At 38.7% G+C, this 19846-nt stretch overlaps 5 protein-coding genes across 12 annotated transcripts in view; 2 read left to right on the forward strand and 3 right to left on the reverse strand.

Annotated features, from left to right (window-relative positions):
* Positions 1–8: 8 nt before the first annotated feature.
* Positions 9–6599, reverse strand: LOC100648030 (heterogeneous nuclear ribonucleoprotein U). 2 transcript variants are annotated; one of them, XM_048412242.1, is made up of 10 exons: positions 6327–6599; positions 4770–5806; positions 4138–4333; positions 3325–4061; positions 3116–3244; positions 2834–3002; positions 2507–2752; positions 2157–2409; positions 1757–2074; positions 9–1495 (listed from the first exon to the last, which is right to left on the reverse strand). In XM_048412242.1, the coding sequence occupies exons 1-9, from the start codon at positions 6454–6456 to the stop codon at positions 1789–1791; spliced, it is 3183 nt and encodes a 1060-aa protein (XP_048268199.1). In that variant the 5' UTR covers positions 6457–6599; the 3' UTR covers positions 9–1495; positions 1757–1788. The 2 variants fall into 2 exon arrangements, with proteins under 2 accessions (XP_048268199.1, XP_012171162.2); XM_012315772.3 differs by having other exon boundaries at positions 2501–2752; positions 6327–6598.
* Positions 6600–6800: 201 nt separating this feature from the next.
* On the forward strand, positions 6801–8850 carry LOC100648454 (ciliogenesis and planar polarity effector 2). The gene is made up of 6 exons (XM_020866457.2): positions 6801–7036; positions 7133–7236; positions 7313–7578; positions 7649–7785; positions 7864–8132; positions 8813–8850. The coding sequence occupies exons 2-5, from the start codon at positions 7140–7142 to the stop codon at positions 8069–8071; spliced, it is 708 nt and encodes a 235-aa protein (XP_020722116.1). The 5' UTR covers positions 6801–7036; positions 7133–7139; the 3' UTR covers positions 8072–8132; positions 8813–8850.
* Positions 8168–19846, forward strand: part of LOC110119140 (mitochondrial cardiolipin hydrolase) — a 58942-nt gene continuing 47263 nt past the window's right edge. Inside the window, exons 1-5 of one of the 4 annotated variants that reach the window (XM_020866459.2) lie at positions 8168–8427; positions 8802–9068; positions 9132–9316; positions 9420–9683; positions 10315–11221. In XM_020866459.2, coding sequence (XP_020722118.1) covers positions 8420–8427; positions 8802–9068; positions 9132–9316; positions 9420–9640 — 681 coding nt within the window. In that variant the 5' untranslated portion in view covers positions 8168–8419 and the 3' untranslated portion in view covers positions 9641–9683; positions 10315–11221. Of the gene's footprint in view, positions 8428–8801; positions 9069–9131; positions 9317–9419; positions 9684–10314; positions 11222–17762; positions 18156–19846 lie in introns of those variants that run through there. The other 3 variants (XM_048412251.1, XM_048412252.1, XM_012315784.3) reach the window with 3 other exon arrangements.
* On the reverse strand, positions 11898–16183 carry LOC100648258 (serine/threonine-protein kinase meng-po). Its single transcript, XM_003400333.4, has 2 exons — positions 15822–16183; positions 11898–14330 (listed from the first exon to the last, which is right to left on the reverse strand). Exon 2 carries the CDS (start codon positions 14328–14330, stop codon positions 13167–13169), a length of 1164 nt encoding a protein of 387 aa, XP_003400381.1. The 5' UTR covers positions 15822–16183; the 3' UTR covers positions 11898–13166.
* Positions 17576–19785, reverse strand: LOC100648144 (pre-mRNA-splicing factor CWC22 homolog). 4 transcript variants are annotated; one of them, XM_012315777.3, is made up of 6 exons: positions 19676–19785; positions 19291–19483; positions 19019–19224; positions 18333–18903; positions 18089–18244; positions 17576–18009 (listed from the first exon to the last, which is right to left on the reverse strand). In XM_012315777.3, the coding sequence occupies exons 2-6, from the start codon at positions 19481–19483 to the stop codon at positions 17768–17770; spliced, it is 1368 nt and encodes a 455-aa protein (XP_012171167.2). In that variant the 5' UTR covers positions 19676–19785; the 3' UTR covers positions 17576–17767. The 4 variants fall into 4 exon arrangements, with proteins under 4 accessions (XP_012171167.2, XP_012171170.2, XP_012171169.2 ...); XM_012315780.3 differs by lacking the exon at positions 19676–19785 and having other exon boundaries at positions 18333–18900; positions 19109–19224; XM_012315779.3 differs by lacking the exon at positions 19676–19785 and having other exon boundaries at positions 19109–19224.

Below are 19846 nucleotides of genomic sequence, written 5' to 3' on the forward strand. Positions count from 1 at the left end.
ATTCTAAATAAATAGAAGATATTTTTTATTTTTATGAATAAGTTTGTACACTTTCGTCAACAAGTAAACTCGTCGATTAAGAATAAATTCTGCGAAATTATTCTTATTCGACCGTATAAGAAAAGAAATTTTGTTCATTGACTTACGATTTAATGTTATTACATGTTATCGTTTGATCTTGATCGACTTCTAGCCGTATGGTAGTGTGCGGTGACGGAGCTTCCTCGTACTTTCAACTTTCATTCTTGCAAACTTTATCATAATTGTTGAATGTTCGATGAGCACCTTAATTCGAAATCTCGCAAACTGTACAAAGTATTTTAGAAAAAGGAGGTACAAAGACAATCATCCTGTAACTACGAGAAAGCGGTTTTTCAGTACGATTGAAATAACGAGCATAAACTAGAACGAGTACTGTTGCTTTATTCTTCAGTTTGTTGCAACAAGAGAAAATATAACAAAACGAAGAAAAGATAGAATGGGGATGGAGGGGAAGAGAAAAAAAGAAATAAGGGGAATTAATGAATAAGATGAAAGACATTGGTGATAATGACAAAACGAAGGAACAGGAGGAAGTACGTCGGGTAACAATCGCATATCCTTGATTATAGAGTAACGTTACAAAATATAACATTCAATTCTCGAAAACATAATCTGGTGATATTATCAGTTCAATAAAATGCGCGTACATATAAATCAAATTCAATAATAATTTATTCGTGATACGATATTTTCCTTTTTTGTACATTGTCATTAGTATAGAAAGATAAGACAAAATCATATACAATATCACTCTCGTGTTTTGTCGGGAACAAATATCTTTTTTTTATTACATGGTATTTTAACTATCAATATATAAACAGACTTCCAGTAAACGTTCGGTGTAATACGTTTGAAAATCTGTACATATTTACACGTATTTGTTTTGAGAGCGATTATTCATTTCAAGTATTTTAATCTTAATGCTAATTGTATAATGTACCCATACGTGACATCCTTCCTCTTGATCGATTTTTCGTTTAAAAGATGTTACAAGATGTTATTTATACGTTACCCCCTTTTTGATTTGAAATTATTTAAGAACTACGTATTTAATACAAATACGTTTTCTTCATTAGATGCCTTTTTCCGATGATCAATCTCCAATTGCAATTATGTAATATTATAATTCGTTTAATAATTGCCTTCTGCAATGCAAAATAATTCCATGTGGTGCATGTGTAACGGTGCCTTCACTCGATAAAATCTAAGTTGTTGCTCGAGTTATAAAAACGCGGTAGATAACTTTGGAATTCGTACATTGCAAAATATACGAACAAAAATTGTGAATATATTGTCGTGGAAAAATTTGTCCATCTATCTATGTGTAATCAGTACCGATGTTCGATGGTATCGATGACACTAGAGTTTGAAGTTTTCATTTATTTCTCGCCAATTTGGAGAATAAGTCCCATTGTGGAATCGTTAGATAAAGCAGTTGTGCTGTTCGTTCAGCCTGGAAAAAGAAATAACATGCTGTCATATGGGAAGTATCATTTGTGCTAGCAATAACAAGATAACAAAATGAATGACAGAAATGATGAAAATCGATTATACAATAAAACTTGTATCAATCACACTCATTTTTTCAATGCAGCAGAATATAAATCAAAGTTATGAAATACGATTGCCCTCTACTTTCACTTCATTTCTAACTAGCTTTTTTACGAAAAAAAAGAAAAAAAAAAAAAAAAGAAAGGATATTTGTGTATCTTACTATTCCACTCTTGTGACATATATCCTAGTAGATTATTGTTTGTTTGTAGTCTGCCCGCTACTTGTCGTAGTTTGTCCACTCTGTTGCTGCTGGCCCCAATACTGATTATAATACTGCTGATTCCAACTATTCCAATTTCCGTTACCATAACCTTGTTGATTATAATTGCTTTGATTGTAGGATCCTTGTCCATAGCTTTTCCAGTTACCCCACGGTTGCGATCCCCAATTATTTTGTTGACCCCAACCTTCTTGAGATTGACCACTTGGCCAGTTGCCTTGTTGACTCCACACGGATTGTTGTGAAACTTGATAATTCCTTATTGAGAAAATCGATAATTATGAGAAAATTCAATAAAAAAATTTATAGGAAATACTGAAAGAATAGAAAATATAATTACCCTATTGGAGCTCTTGACCGGGCACCTTGACGAGAACCTAAAGCTCGACCTCTGTCGTTTCCTCCTCTTCTATCAACAGTACCACCTCTTCTATTCATTCCTCGGTGTACAAGTGGGATAGGTACACCTCTTCTTCTTCGTGGCATGGGGGGTCCGTAACCACTGCCGTGTCGTATGTGGCCACCTCCTCTTTGTGGTCTATCTCTCCATCCCACATTACCTCGCCAAAGAGGATTACGATTCCTGTCGGAATCTAAAAACATTTATTTTTTGTAAAACAGACTTGGTATTTTTATATTTCTTTGAAAATTTTTATTAATTTTAACATTTTTTGTAAATCTTACAATTACTTCGTCTGTCACGATAATCTCGATTATCCCTATTATCACGATTACTTCTTATATCACCTCGATTTTCATGAATGCTTTCTGACCTCGAATCTATACGTGCTCGTTTACTTCTTTTTTGTTCACCATACCCTGCATCTTTTCCCTCTTTATTATAGGTTTCTACAAGTTTTTCACCTTCTTCTCGATTAAGTTCAACCCAATCAACGACATCGAAAGACTCGCCAACAACGGGAGCTCTAAAACTCGCTGAAAGAATCAACACGTATATACTAGTATATATGTTATTATAAACGTAAGTGAAGTAAAAATCACAATGCCAAAATCAACCTTTCATCTCCAAAAGCATAGAATCAGAAATCTCTTTACTATCTATTGGTTTATGTTTGACAGTTCGTGACTTAAATTCGTCTTCTGATGGAACTACAACTACTGCCTTTCTTTGATACCCACAGAAATTCTTCATTTTACGTCGTTGTACCGAAGGATACACATTTGTCTGTATTCCATTTCATAAAATATAAGTCACGTTAAATTGTATTTTACTATTTTGACATAACAAAAAAAAAAAAAAAAAAAAGAAAAAAAATCTTCGGAAACTTAAATACATACCTGATCTAATATATAATTACGCCTTCTACTAGAAGCCATTTCCGTCAGTCTATCTAATGCGTCAGTACATTTATCGATAAGTATTCTCCATTGTTCGTTATACCCTTCTTTATACGATAATCCGGGATCCTTAAATGATATTAGTTATCAAATTATCTAATATTGTACACGCATATTCAATGATATACTGCAACGTTTACAATACGTACCTTCATTTTATTAATTAGACTACTGAGTCCTAAGATATTGTACATCTTTTGAGGATGTTCAGCCGCGTACTGTGTTGCCCAGGTAGATTTCCCGCAAGCAGGTAATCCGCACATCATTATTACTTCACATTCGTCTTTCCTCTCTGGCCTTCGCGGACCAGGAGTTTTATATTGAGATTCCACATTTCCGATTGAAACGTAATCTTGTAAAATTACTTCTGTCCATGGTGTTTCCTGACCAAAATTGCAAGCGAAGCTACAATTTTTACTCAAAATATGTGGAAACAATGGTTTGTCATTGAGTTCTTCTTTTGAGATACGAAATGCTACGCCTTGATCTTTTCCGTTGACTGTATAAGACATAATAACATTTTCGGATGTAGCATCCAAATAACAACCGATTATATCGTCTTTTCCAAATTCAAGCCCATAATCTTCGTATTGATTATCCGCCAATTTTTTACCAGTGCTGCTATATCCAAAACTAAATTTTTCTTCACCAAGTTGCATTGAAGTATAAGGAGTGGACCAACCAATTCTGAGTACATGTGGATGCTCTTCGTTTCCTGAATTAATAGTACAGTGTTCCACTATTTTTGTTTCATAGTAAACCTTTCCACAAAGAAAACCGTAGGATGCTCTTGCTCCAGCCCACATATGTGAAAATCCGTCGTTGTGCATAGGTGTAGCAGTAAAATATCCATCCTTATCAATAACCAAATTTAAATCTGAGTCATCTGAAAATTGTTTATAATAATTAAATATTTGTTTCATATGATCCAATCAGTTACTTTCATTTAGTTTTCAACATACACCAGGATAGTATCAAAGCAGAATCGTCGATTTCTGGTTCATTCTCGATGAGAACAGGAGCCGGCGACTCGTGTCGATCTTCTATAGGGCTAGGAGATCTTTTCCGCTTCCTATCCATAACAATGTCGTTTGTATCTTGTTCTTTGATATCTACATCAGCATCTTCTTCGTGTCTAACTTCTGACATTTCTATATCCTTTCCATATAAACGAAAATAGGTCAATGATTAAAAATATTTTTTGCAGGTACAGTAAGACTTTTATGTGTAATAAAATATAGAGGAAGTAATAACTTTTTTAAAACATTGTCGATTTCAAACAATTATCAACGAACATTTTCTATTCTTCTATTCCAAATTTAATTTTCAAACACATAAAATTTCAAACATTGAAGTATAAACGTAAATTTATACATCTCCGATATTTTAAGAAGCTCTTAACTGCAATCCTCTACATTTCGTAATGATTATACCGGATTATACCGGATAAAGTTTATAGCAGATAAAGCCAATAAATGTTGTAAAAATGTGAAAGGGACATTTTAAATGCTGCTAAAAAAAAATCAAAGTAATTTTAAAATAAAAGTATGAGTAATATGTATATTATAATTAGAAATTAATGTATAAAATATACCTCTTCATCTTGCTTTTTCTCGATGCTACTGTCCATCTCTTTGTCGCTAGTAGACAAGATGTCTTTATCTTCTAGTAACTTCTCCTCTTTTAATTCATCATTTTCATTGATATCTATGTCTTGATCTTCTTCAAGTAACTCATTTATTTGTTGTTCTGGGTCAGGAATGTCAGTAGTTTTAGTATCATTAACAGATTCTACAACATGATCATTATCTACAGATTCTATATTTTCATCCTTTGTTTCATTAACTTCTTTTTTTATATCATCTATATCATCGCATGCGTCATAAATTGTAGTTGATTTCTCATTTTCTTGTACTTTTGAAACAATATTCTCACTTTCTTTTATATGTGTGTTTTCTACTGCTTCTAAGTTTGATTTGATCACTGTTGGTCCTTGTTTTAGATCTGTTTCATTTTTATTATCTAATGATTCCATTGATGTTGGAACATCAATATCACTATATTCAACATTTTGTGATTTCACGGGAGATGCTTGTGATATACTCGTGTTTTTTTCTTTCTCACTGCTTTCTATAACATCTGCATCCTTTATATCATCGTCTTTTACAACTTCCATAGAATTAGCATCTTTATTTTCTACACTTGAAAATAAATCTTTTGTTTCTTCTTGTTCATCCTTTTTAGGTGATAAGGGCTTTTCTTCTTGGACAGGAGCCTCTATTTGTACAGATTCTTCCTGCATAGATATTTCTTCTTGCGTACCACTTTCATCTGGCATAGTTTCCTCTTGCATAGCAGATTCAGATACTGTTGGAGATGGTTCACGAGACATGTCATTCTGATCTGCTTTCTTTGGAGATGTCCTCCGCCTACTAGAGTATGGAATTCTAGTAGTCCTCCTAGAGGATTTTTTTGTAGAATCTTCCTTTGGTGTCATCACAGATGCTGTTTTTGACAATCTACTAGACTTTTTTGGTGTCTGTGGTATTTTTGTCGATTCATCATTTTTTTCTTGAACTGCATCATCTTGTGTGTCTTCTGCACTGATATTTGCTTTTCCTTGATTTACTTCTATAATTTAAAAGTATTTACGTTGTATTAACTCGCAAAAGAATAGAATACTCAAAAATATAATACTCTTAAAAAAAAATGCAACATTTATACTAAAATATTTATTTAAATAGCGGGTACTGCGTATTTACACTCTAATTGTAGATATTAATAAAAAAGTAACGGCATAAAATTTTGCTATTTCTAAAACCTACGAGATGTAGTGGCGTCGCGAGCACAATTCACACGTAAACAGAAGAAAGGCGCGCATAGTTCGCGCCTACTCAACATTGGAAATGCCGATAACAAATTCTTTACGATTATTGATCATTTTTAATAACGATAAACAGGTTATCGTTTTCCATTCTAAGATAATTTAATGGGAAAAGTTAATAAAACATGTTAGACGACTTATTATTGGCTCGTTTGAATGTTTGTCAACATTGAAATACACGAATACCTTGGTCATCGGACGAAGAATATCATACTTAAAGAAATTTGGAACAGTGTAAGATTAGAGAATAAAAATATAGTGACTTACGGTTTGCATTTTCCTCTTCTATCGCCTTACGAAGTCTCTCAACAAGCACTGACTTGACGCCTTTCGTATCGAGTCCACGCTTTGAGAGTTCTGTCCGTAATTCGACCACTTTTAACTTTTCCGGATCCATCGCGTGTTATATTTCACGGTTCTTGTCAATGCACACGCTTTTATTCAGCAGAAAATCTTATGAAAAGGCCATACACGCGCCAGTGACCCGCGTTAAATATACAATATGGCGATACATCTGCAAACAACGCGTTACGTGTTGTAAATGGATTTTATTGGTCAATGTGGCATTTATTTGAACTAACGCCAACTTCACTGCTAATGGAATTATTTGTTCCCATTGCGGTGGTAGAGTGTGGTAATTCTTATTGGTTCTCCGAAGGCGGGATTTTATCGGATTTGTTGAGAAGTTACGTATGCACACGAGATTCGTAGAGCCCGCTGGTTGCATACAAATTTGTGAGTTATAGTTGTCGCACTTGTAAAATGTATCATTTTTTGGAGTTGGTGAAACCAGGTGAAATGAATAGAAAAGAAGTGATATTTTTAAAAATTCTCACTAGTCATTGAGAATTAAAGTTAAAGACATTTACAGTACGGAAGAAAGTGGATCTTCACCGTTCCACTCTTTTATCTTTTTTTTCTTTTTTTTCCAATAATTTACGAGCAGCGATCGACTTTTAAGATAGAATCATCGCACGGTAACCTTAATCTTATAGAGAATATAGCGTCTTTGTTATAGTTGCTTATGTTTATCGAAAATTTATCAGGCTTCCATATCTTCTGATTTTTAACAGCTATATAATGACGGCAATAAATGTGAATTGGCTGCATTCTGTGGAGGGAGAATCACTAATGCATCATTTCTATGTAAACACATCAAAGAAAAGGAGATTTTATGGTAAAAAGCGTTAGTCAAATGAATGATTCTTCATTGTATACATTTGTTGGTTATTTTTCTTTGTAAAATCCCTTAGGTATTCTTGAAAGACCTCCCCTACCATCTTCAATCGAAGAAGTTACATATAAAATTTTTATGGTTGGGAGATCTGGAGTAGGGAAAACTGCTGTTGTAGCTCGTCTTGCCGGAGTATTAGAATCCAGTAATTATACTGAAACTAATGGGATAAAAAAGACGAATGTATTTTGGCCAGTTAAAATATGGGACAAAGTTGTGTTGTTTAAATTACAGTTTTGGGATACATCGGAAACAAGCATTAAAAAATATAATCACATATTACCCGTACGTACAGTATAAAGATAGGATATATTGAAATGGGATATCAAAGAGTGACATTGTCTTAAATTTTTAGGCTTGTAAAGACAAAGTAGATGCTATATGTTCTGTATTTTCTTTCGACGATGCAACAGGATTTAATGACGTTCCATATTTGATGAATACTATGGCAGCTATAAAAGAAAAACCAGCAAATATAGTGATAGGGACAAAGTAATTTATCATAATCGAGTTCTCTTTTCTTTGTTATCTGTTGGTAAGAATAGTTAATTGGATCTCGATATTTTGTAGATTTAAGCCATGGTCGAGTTCTACAATAGAAGACACACGTATAAAAGAATTTGAGGACAAATGGAAAGTTAAAGTTATTAGAATTGATATTAATAAACCTTCTATGAGATCTGAAGTGTTTGATTGTTCTTATCAGTTGAATACTATATGTAACATTCTTTGGAATAGGGATAAAGAATTTATATCTAAACAAATGGGACAAAGCTAGCAAATTTTTTATTGGATTTCTATAATACTCCGAGACATTTTTTATACGAGATTTAATAAAGGTAAACGCTTAATCATTTTCTTTTGCATCGATTTTCTTTCTATTTAAATACAATAGCGATTCTATTTCAATTGGTTGTTTCAATCGGGGTAAGAAATATTCTCAACATCTCAACACAATGTATCTAGGAATTCTAGGCGAGTAAAAGTTGCCAGTACTGAAAGCTAAATTCACGAGCGTTACGCTTGTTTGTTACAATTACTGGCGGCAAAGTTACCGATTTACCGATTCGATTGTTTCTTTTTCCATAAAACAGAAATTACGACACTTTAAAGATCTTAAAGGTACATGTGCAGGTGTGTTGCATCGTATTTATGATTATACAACAGAATCAAGAGATTAGTAACGTTATTCGATTTACACTAAAGTTTTATTATTTAGGTTATAGTATTTTAATGTGTAGTTTCTATATTTCCTTAAGTATTATTTGCCTCCAATGGTACTTGTAAATTCGGAGAAATCTCATAAATATTTACCCGTTTGTCAGTTACATCATTGAACGATGATATTTTGATTGGTTTTTCATTACTCACTCATGCGCTGTAAAACATGGCGTGGTTTACAAGCGCGCGTAAAACAAATCACTACCGCGAGAACGTGTATAGATAGACCGATAAAATTTCCGTGGTATTATACGTTATATTTTTATTTGTAAATGTAAAATATAAAGTTTTGTTGTAGAAATGAGAAACAATAAAATTCTGCTAGTGGGGGGAGCAGTTCTTGCGTCGGAAGTTCTTTGGTATATCTACAAAAGAGTTCATAACGTGTGGAGTAATTATGTAAATACGCGCAAAGTGCTGGAAGTACAGATACCTAAATCGAAACATGACATTTCTGAGGTCATGTTTTTTACCAATGAATCTACTCTTTGTCGAACACACTTCACTACCAAGATGACCTGTCCTAAAAACAATTGTCCGGTTCGATATTTGAGGTAATGCGCGATTTATCATGCTTTTAAAAAATGGCTTCTAACAAATGATAAATAATGTTATAGACATATAGAAAGCTATATGAATCATGCAAAACAAAGTTTGGACGTTTGTATGTACATGTTCACTTGCCATTCGTTGTCAAATGCAATTGTGAACGCTCATAAACGAGGTGTACTTATTCGAATAATACTGGATCGGCAAATGGGCTCTAACGATGCCGCACAAACGGCGTTATTCTATAATAATGGTACGCGATAAATATCATCGAGACTCGTAGTTGGATCTGATCATTGGCTACCAGCATTTGAATTAATTCTTTTTTTCGAACGCCGAAATATTTTGCGTTTCAGGAATCGCGATTAGATTAATATGTCAGGATGGTCTGATGCATCATAAGTTCATGATCGTGGACAACGATTTAGTAATCACTGGTAGCACAAACTGGACCATGTCTGCATTTTTTGGAAACTTTGACCACATTATAGTGACTAACCAGCATTCGTTGGTAAAGCCATTCGTCGTTGAATTTGACAGGTTGTGGAAGGCATTTTCAAAGACGCAAGAAAGTTAGGAAAACTTGATTCAGCCCTCGTCCGATGACACTTTATAATCTAGTGAGTATCCGTTTCATTTTTACTATTTTTCTCCCTGATACTCGAACAATTTTCGTCTCGTCGTATTATATTTGTCGAGTCCCTTGTTGCTGATACCTAACGAAAGATGCGTGTTATCGTCTTGAGAGTGCCCCTTTGACGTCAAAGAAATCGAAGAAGAGGTCGTAAAACTTGGAGGCATGTTAGCAGTTGGAGGTATACCTACGTAACGTATGCGAAGATACATACTCGTGAGATAGAACGTGCATGGTACCGGTCAACACGTGAATAACGCGATGCAAATTAGTACGGTGCTCCGAGCAGCGGTCAACGCTGATATGTCGCGCCTTGACGCGACGTGACGCGCGGTAACTCGCTGCTCTCATCGGCCGATAAAAGTGGAACATTGTCCGTATATATAAATAGGTTAGCCTATATGAAAATAGACGTCGGGCTGTTGGACCGGAGGATCGATGACGAGATACTCGGCGACGTGCCGTCCGTTGCCTCAACTTTCTTTCCCTTCCACTCTGCTTTGAAATTCACGGTCTCGGCGTGCTTTCGTTACGCCTCTACGATATATCGTTTCATTTTCTCTTCCTTCTTTCACATTTATTTTTGTTATTCTATACTCGTCTTCCAATTGTTACAGCCTCTGATCATCGAATTGAGACCATACGTAGAAATTTCACTTGTTCAGCTATAAGAAGTTACAGATAGCCGTAGATGATTATATATTAACGAATTAATTGAATTTATTACTGTACCATGTCGAAGAATATCCGCGTATATCCACGGCCAGATATCCACTCCCGATTTGAATACCATTGAAAATGTTTGGAGCCTGATCAAATCAGCTATATGCTCATCTTTAAAAACAGCTGATTTGAAAACGAAAATTCGGTATGTTTATAAAAGTAGCGAGGACATAAAGGCAGCGTATGACGAGAGAACAGAAAGAAAAAAAATCACGTTACTCGCGTCTCTAGGTAAAAAGGTGAGAAGTATTGAAAATTTGGTAATGATCCTAATGATCAAATGAAAGAATGATTAGCGTGGTATTTATATATGGTAGACTTATATGGAATTTTATCGAACGACGATAAGAAATATAATTGAATCGAATATACTGCTCCTTAATCGCGTTTTTGCTATCTCGTGTTAATTTTGGACGTACGTAGGTAAACATGTTCCTACACGAGATAAATACATTCGCACGTTGTAAGAGAAGCATGTAACTTGGGAAAGCAAACGATTCAGAATAAACGTGCGACGCGCGGAAATAGCAACGCGTAGGCCCAAAATATCCATTGTATCCAGATACGATAAAAGCCGAATGCACGTTGGCGCAGTTTGACGTTTGCTAATCTGCTTTTTCCTGGACTGCGTCTACGTCAATAGTTAAGAACGGATCGTTATTCAGGGAAATGTATGGTTCTCTAACTTGAACGTTGCTTGTTCTGCTTGCGCGAACAATTTCCGAAATATCACAGCCAACGATTCCGCGAATCGTTCGCTTCTCTCTCGAATCGCGTAATAAATTTTCCGATTCCACTTTAGTTTCTACCGTGGATAAGTTTGAAGAAATCCACGCACGTTACACGCATATCTCTCTCTCTCTCTCTCTCGAAATCTTCAGATTGTATCTCGCAAAAGAATGTTTTTTGTTTACGACGATATCTTTTATTTTTTCCCCCATACGCTTATCGAAAAGCGTCGGTTTTACGCGTTTACTCGTCGAAACGATTAGTTATACATATAGAAAATAAGTAGGATACTTGACGAATGGAAAAAATAGGTATCACGTAGGTCAAGGGTGTGTCAAATCGGACAAGTGGCACGTTCGGCCGCGACAGTCACGGATACGGGAAAAGGAAAAGGTCAAAAGTCAAGTATTCCTCGATGGTCCTCTTAGTTGCTCTCTTTTCTACTTGAGACGCGAGAATTGAAGGGCAGCGAGAAAGAAAAATGTTTCTCGTGCGGGTAGCAGCTGCGTTCGTTAGAACTTTGCGGAATATGCGACAATCTTTTTTTCTCCGCCCAAGCAAACGCACTGCATTCGGTAATCTTCGTTTGTTACGTTCTTTGGATAACTTTTTCTTCTTTCTTTTTGTTTCGCTACAACTCTGATAAAATTGCGAGAAATGCTGTTTCCTGAACGTAGTTGGGAAAGAGACTAGAGCGACTCGAGGGAACACTATCTTACGTAGATTATTTCATAGATAATTGCAATTATTTATGTTTAATGTATTTATTTCGATATCGTTTATATAGAAAACATTGCTTCGCGTTAACGGAGGTCTAACGCGTTGTTCATACTTCGTACTTCTTCCCTTCTATCTGTTTTGTTTATCGTTCGTAACGTTTCTACAAGTTTGCTAATTACATACAAATTTCGCGTCACGCGGGGGAAGAACCGTGTTACGTATGTGTAGCTTGCTGTTTTGTGGTAATGTAGCTCTACCAAATTGTGTACCATCGATCATTTCTATATAATCGCTCCTTCTACCGATAAATTGCTAGAAGAATATATGCGCGCTATGTGTATACATACGTTATATCGCTTAACGACACTAAATACCGCTTAATCTCTGTTCGAGTTCTTCCAAATTCGCTCCATCTTCGTCTCGAGCGTTTAGAACGTTCTTCGTCTGTTTCTTTCTCGAATCTTCATACGTTTACACGATGGAACGAATTGTTCGATTTCACGCAAGGCCTCGTACAGTGACCCCTACCGGTTACCGTTCGTTAAACTACAGTATAATTATCATAACGTAATAAATTACTAGGAAATCCGCAGTCATTATTGTCTCTATAGTCGACACCGAAAACACCGATCGCAGTTACGCTCGCATTCGCCGCAGTCTTAACGAGTTTGTTTTATCACATACGTTTCGTATTCTTTACTGGAAAGGAAGAGAATCGCCCGTAATTTCGCCTTCATCGCACTCGGCTATTTCCTACAGTTTTTAGGCGATTCTCGTCGTCGAAGATTCGTTCACGGGAGAGGAAGTGTACGAAAAGATGCCCGTACGTGATAATATATACATGTTTGTGTATATACGCACATACATTTGTCGATAATTGGTCCGCTCGTAGAGAAGATTGATGTAGCGAGGAATCTAGCGAGGAAAGGAAGAAAAGAGGAAGGAAAATGAGAAGAACGGCGTTACGCGAATGAGTCGAATGGGCACGATGAGCAGGAAACAAAGGAAGAAATGTGTAACGAGTGGAGGAAGATGATAGAAGGATTATCACACTTTTTCGCGTCCATATCGGCCGTCGGTGGAAATTCGACGCGACGCCGCTGTGCGGAAGCGACGATGCACCGACCTAATGGAAGATCGATGGCGAGTTCGTCGCCGCTCTTTCGAACGTTGCTTTGGCACATTGTAGGGACGACGAAGTGTCTTCGTCGCGGGCAGCATCGAAGCCACCGAAACTGTACTTTCGTTCCTGACGATCGCTTCTAAGGCAAGGTTCGCTAGAAGCTTTCACCATCCCTCACATGGTTTCTGTCCCGAGGCTACCGACGAATGCCGGCTCCGCGATGTTCGAATCGCACTGCATCACCCATTCCCAGATCCTCTTGGTCACGACTTTCTGATCGATCGTCGTCTCCAGGCCGTAACTATTCAGAAGCTTCCTCAGCTTGTTCTTGTTCTCGTCGACGTTTCGTTGGTCGTCTAGGACGGTGTCCAGGTAAAGTAGACTGTCGCCTCTCCTCGGTATTCCTTCGCTAGCGTCTACCAACGTGGACGTGGCGCTGTGACTGATTTTGTTTACGCACCAGGAATCCTTCAGATACTTGTTGATCTCGGTTACGTGCGGCCTTTTTTCAGGTTTGTGCTCGAACGTCCGCCTAAAGTATCGCAGTAATCTGGGCGTGAATCGTCTGAACGTTGGTGGAACTTTGGTGGTTCTTCTCTTCAGCCACCTTTGAAAGGCCGAATATTCCGGATCCTGAATCAGATCGGCAGTCTGCCACGGTGGATTTCCAGTCAGGCAGACGAACAGCACGATGCCGAATTGCCAGCAATCGGCGCTCCTCTTGCATGCGTACCTCTCGTTTTTCACTATTTCGTAGATTTCGGGTGGTTGGAAGGGTAGCCAAGTGCATCGGATCTTGTTAACGAGAGTTCCTTCGCGCCTCGTGCACCCGAAATCGCACAGTTTGATCTTGGACATGTCGAGCGCGAACACCAGTACATTTTCCAGTTTGATGTCTCGGTGTGCGAGCTGCTTCGAATGAATGAAATCGAGAGCGGAGCAGAGCTGGCTGGCGATCCTTTTGCACGCTTCCTCGCTCAACCCTCCGGCTCTCACGTTGCCCGCTAGATCTCCGTAAGGAGCGTATTCTTGCGCGAAAACGAAACACTTCTCCGCTTTGAACGCGACCGCGTACGAGCACAATATATTCGGATGCGGGCTCAAATGGTACGAGTAGTGAAATTCGCGGAAAAAGTCCTTCTCCGTAGTGAGTTCTTGATGGACGGCTTTCAGCACGACTCTCGTTCGCGTCGCTCGATGAGTCGCTAGTAAAACTTTGGCGAAACTACCCTCGCCGAGCGTCTTCTCCACTTCATACTCCTTCGACAGATCCAACTCCTCCAAAGGAATCTCCTGCACTCTGTGTATTCCGGACTCCTTTTTCTCGTGAAGTTTCATCTGAAATCAGGCCGATAGACCGGTCGTATTAAAATTCTAAGAAAACTTTTGAGAAAACTCGTATCGTCGCCACGCGTACGCATTAAAATCGATCGGTCTGCCGCAAGTTCTTACATTCGCGTCCCTAATCCTCCTAATTCGAACGTTCGATGAAAAGTCTTTTCATTTCGTTTGCGTCATCGATGCGCACAATTGCAAACCATCGTGGTGTCGCCGATACGGCCGATCGAGCGTGAAACGAGTTTAGCACTTGGTCGGCTTTCCGTCACAGAGGGCATCGCACTCTCGCTGCTGCGATTCCAGAATCGCCCTTGCCCTTGCTCGTCCAAACGCTAGCCAAGACAATCGAGTTTCTATATCTAAACGATTAACGCGACGATTTTCTATTAATTACTTTTTTATCTTGTACGTCTTATACGTGTTACACGGTTTATAAACACGAAGATAAACGAGCGAGAAGCAAGTCGGTTGGTTTTCCTAAAGTGGAAGAACGATGCATTTGTTCGTTGTAAGGTCGTGCGAAAAATAGGAAGAAAAATCGTCCTGATGGTTCGTGTAGGCGAAGGACGAAATATGGGCTGGAGAGGCGAGGGGAGAACGCCGGAGGTTGGCCGGGTGAACCCAGGACCTTTTGAGCTGCCTAGATCAATAGCAAGGATTTCGCTGCAGCAACGCGCGTCAAACCGTTTCGTTATAGTTCGTATTGTCTCGATTTCTATTTAAGGTGGAACACGAGATAAAAGAAAAGAGAAACGTCGGGATTCGGGAAATCGTATCGACGTAGAAAAATTGACTGGTCGATTCGGCCTCGTCTTTGTAACCGATGGCGAGTCACTTTTTAAGACGCTGATTCATTTGCAAAGTAACGATCGACGTTTACAATTCTTTGGTTACGCGATTCGATTTTATCGCCGGTCGTAACGTCGTTACTGTCGTTTCTTCTCGAAATAATTCTTCTCCTGATTTCATCCCGTGCGCACACGTGTCTCGTATCTTTACGCAAATCGCGCTTTGTAAATTCGTAGAAGTCATAGGCGATTATTTTTTCTTACAACTACCGCCGGTTCTTACCGGTTTGTTCTGACAAACTTTTGGACACGAGTTATATTTAGCGTTTCTGTTTACCGGGGCTATTTTAACGCGTGCGAGAGATTAGCGAAGTAATATTTTGGCTTGTGTCTTTACGGTTAACGAACACTTTGAGAGAAAGACCGATTAAAAGGCTAAGAAGGAGAGAGAAAGAACGAAAGCAAGAGAGAGAAAAGATATATTTGTATCTGCCGGTTAAGCTACATCTTTCTCTCCGTTATACTCCAATTTTGATCCGCTTAACGTTGTCCTTAACGTTAATCGCATTGCGTCTCGTTCCTGTCAACATCGTTGCCCATTAAAATCGATAACTACGTGTTCGATTCGATTTACAAGGGTTGAACGTCTGATAGATTGCGATAGATTTAATTTCATCGTGTCACGGCCTTCTAAGCAACTTACCACGTTGGTAGTAATCCTTTAGGCGATGAAAAAGGCGTGTCTGCGGAATGACGAATTAATTTTAACGTAATCGTCCAATTCACTGAGAACAGGCTTTCACCTTGGAACTTGTCACAAACGATCGTGCCTGCCCCTTCAGTTACATTTTCACTGTGCGTCACGATACGCAATTACCATAAATACCAACGATACACAAGAAGCAACCGTCTTGGAAATCCTCGCGACAGCCTTCGAAGTTTTGGCGATCTTTCACAGAAATTGAAAAAACTGTCAACGATGGTGATAAGAAAACCGCTACGTCCTTCGATGTCACATTTTCAGCTATGCGCGTATGTCGCGTCTGGAGCCGTCGCGACGCCCTGCGTCGCTTTTATAGACCCGGCCGCCACGCGCAGACGTAGATCGAGTAAGGGTATGAAACATAGACGATTAAACGATGCGTGTTTCTACTTTGTAAAAAAACTGTCATTCTCTCCAATTGCTTTCTAAATAAGGTCAATTATGTCTTGAATGCAATTGCATTTATTCGTCGGATGTTAATTTTTCTGCCGTTTCTTTTTTCAGTTATTTCCGACCAAGTCGTATTCTCTATCTCTAGAAGATGTAATAAGTTTCGGCTAAATTGCCGAATTGCTTTTTTTTTTTAATCATCAGACGCGTCAATGTCTTAAATTTAATTTAATTTCAATTGCGCGCTACAGTTTCAACCGACTCGTATCTTCCTAGCGATTTTCTCACGAACGAAAATGCAAAGAAATCGATTTCTTGTTTCGGTCGTACGTAAACATTTTCCTTGAACGCTAAAGATCATCCGGATCGAAGCTAAAGCTTAACGCGTGAAGAATCGATGGATCAGAGCACGATCAAATGCAGAATTTGCATCGTGAGCAAAATACATTCTGTTTTCCTTGGTTTCTAAAAGTTGATTGATAGTATCAAAACGTTGCGCTGTCTACTCGATGTTTCCTCGTATCGAGTATGCGTGTTTTTCCGCTATTGAACCAACGGAAATGCCATTCAGATCGTAAATTTCGTTCTTGAGACGAGAGATTTATAAGTTAACGATTTTCCGCCGGCAGATACGTCTCGAGTGGTTCCGCTCTTTCGTCTTAGCACGTGCAAAAGTAGCGATCTCAGGTTCGTTGTTCTCCGTTGCATCGGTATAACGGTATGCGTATGCTTAACGGCAAACGATGTTCGAACGTGTGATTTCGTGATCGTGAGACACGCGTACGCACGATGGCCGAATATAATAGTACTACCGATGGCCAAATAATACGCATACTCCTGAGGTGGAATTTAATTTAAACCAGAAAGTATTTTTAACATGTATGTCAAGTATACGATGTCCATAGGGATGGATCGTACATACCAGTGCAACGACGGCAATATCGAAGATATAAATAGAGAAAACCGTTACGATAGAAATAGGTAATACGACGTATCGCGTAACTATTTCGTTTCGACTCATTAGACCCGTAACACCTCTATCGTCGAGGCATTCTCACCTCGTTGAAGGATGCGTGCGTTTCGAGGAACATATCTTTTTCTTACGGTCGTAATGATCGAGCAGCTCGTAACTACGCTATGTCCATTGCATGCGCAAATTTACACTGTTACGAATATGATTTGCTTCGCCTTCTAAATTCTGAAACAAGAAAAATATATGGTAGCAAGGTATGCTGGATTTATCGTCGACCGTTCTTACAAAAGCAACTATTCTATCGTTTAGTTAACGAATACAAAATTCGACATTTTCGGGAATACGTAACAAATTCTTTATTTATATACCTCTCATTCGTACAAACATCCACGTACATATAATTTCACGTTAACTCGATAAATTGGATGTAAAGATAAACGACGTTATAAGAAAATTAACGATCTATCAACATTAATCTCATTTGTAAAAACTTTGTTCGACAAATCATTAATCCGTAGTGTATTCATTTCGCCTTCGACCGGAACATGAGTCCACGCGCAGAAGAAGAAGAAGGAGAGGAACAAGGGGAAGAGGAAGAAGAAGAACAAGAACAAGAAAACAGAGAGTACTCTGAGTAATCGCAAGAGGAATAGCAACCATTGGAACAATAGGAACAGCAACTATCGGAACAATAGGAACTACAGTAAGACGATTCGTTGGAGAAATCGGAATAACTGTCGTTGTCATCGGAGCACGAACTGTCTTCTGTAAGAAAAAACGCGCGAAGTAGATAAACATAATATATACGTTGTGCTCGTAAAGACTTCGAAAAGCAACAGGATACCTGGTAAATAACCTATTTTCTTAATTATACGTGTGACGTGATGAATATACGTTTCCATGGCCCGATCTACCTTTCTTTCGATCCGTCGTATCTTTCCTTTGTAACGTCTTCGGCGTTGTTTCAGTAAATGCTTCTCTTTACCGATCTGCTTCGTCTCTATCGTGCAAACAATCGATTACTCACAAACGACGTAACGAAAGAGTTGCGCGATCGAACGCGAAAACAAACACGATCACTGGTTTACCTGTAATTGCCATTTGTTTATCGTGTTTCTTGCATCTCGACCTTGTCTTTATCGATACGTCCGATATTTTGTTACTTTCGGGCTTCTTCTCTTTCGTTACTTTCTTCTTCTTTTTATGCTTGCATCTTACCTTTTTTTTCTTACTCTCGTCCTTCTTAGAATCGGTGTTATTGTTGTTGCTTAAATCCTTTGTCACGCAAGCATCTCTTGCGTTGCAGTCGTTCGTCGAAGCGTTACGTTTCACGGAAGAATTAGACGCCGAAATATTGTGCTCCGTAATAGCGATAGCCTGCTTGCCAGTGAGATTGTCCTGTTCGAAATCTTCGTCGCGTCTCGGCGTACTTGTTCTAAACGGTGACTTTAAATCCGTGCTCTTCGACGGATTCACGGATTTCGTGCTCACGACCTTTGCTGTATTTTCCATTTGATCGTTCATCGAATCTGTATTTTTCGTTTCGGATGGATCGTCGACGATTCTCTCCTTTTTCTCGTTTTCACACTCTCCGCTTCTTTTATTGGGTATCGTTGCTCTTGATTTCTCGACGGTTACTTTTGGGACATCTTCCAACTGCTGCGAATAAGTTTTCGATTCTTTAGTATTGCCTATATCGTCCTTAGATACCTTTGTCGCAAGTAGAAGGCAAGTCGGAAACACGAACGAAAGAAAAAGCTTCGCTTTTGCTAACCTTCTGCTCTTTCCTCGTCGATACTTTCGCCTTGCCACTCTTTTTCGCGATTTCTTCTTTACGCTCGTTTAGTTTTGCACCACCACCTACCGGCTGATCGTCTAATTTCTTCTTGGGCGATTTTTCTTCGTTCGTTCGACTCGCTCCACTGTTACGAGGTGATCTCCTGGATGACGTCGCTCGTGTTTTCTCCGGAGTCGTATTATCTGTTGTTAAAATGGGGAATAAAACGCGCCTTTCGTGCAACTACGAACGAGATATTTTTCGCTTACCTGCGGGGGTGAGTTTCGGTTCGAGGGTCAGCCGTTCGTTAAACTCGTTTAAGATGTTTTGCGTAAAGTTTTGTTGCACGAAATCGTCAATCTGTTTCCACGGATCCGTTTGCAGAATTTGATCCACGTCGAGAATTCCGTCGACCGCGGGAAACGAAAGCGAAGCTCTTCCAAGAATCTCCTTGCGACTCATCTAGAAGGGAAGACGAGGAGGAAGAAAGGGCTGTTCCGTTAGAATTGCGAAGAATTCGCGTAGAATCGGACCGCAAGCTGAGATTAGTGGAATCGAAGTTGTTCTTAAACGAAGTCAACCGCCGAGGTATCCGTTTCGCAGTGTAGAGACGAAAGGAAACAAATACAAGATAGATTTTGCTCGTTTGCTTACTCGTAACGCCCGTTCTACGTCAAACCGTGTATTTTCGGTTTTCTCTGTTTCGAGATGAAAACGAACCGATGCAAGCCGCCGAAGGCAGCGTGCGCGAACGCGAATCCACGTAGAACAACGACTAATTTAAGAATCGTGAAAACCGAGTCGCGTGCTGTTACTTCCAACGAA

Source organism: Bombus terrestris, chromosome 14 (genome assembly GCF_910591885.1).
Source record: "Bombus terrestris chromosome 14, iyBomTerr1.2, whole genome shotgun sequence".
NCBI lineage: Eukaryota > Metazoa > Arthropoda > Insecta > Hymenoptera > Apidae > Bombus > Bombus terrestris.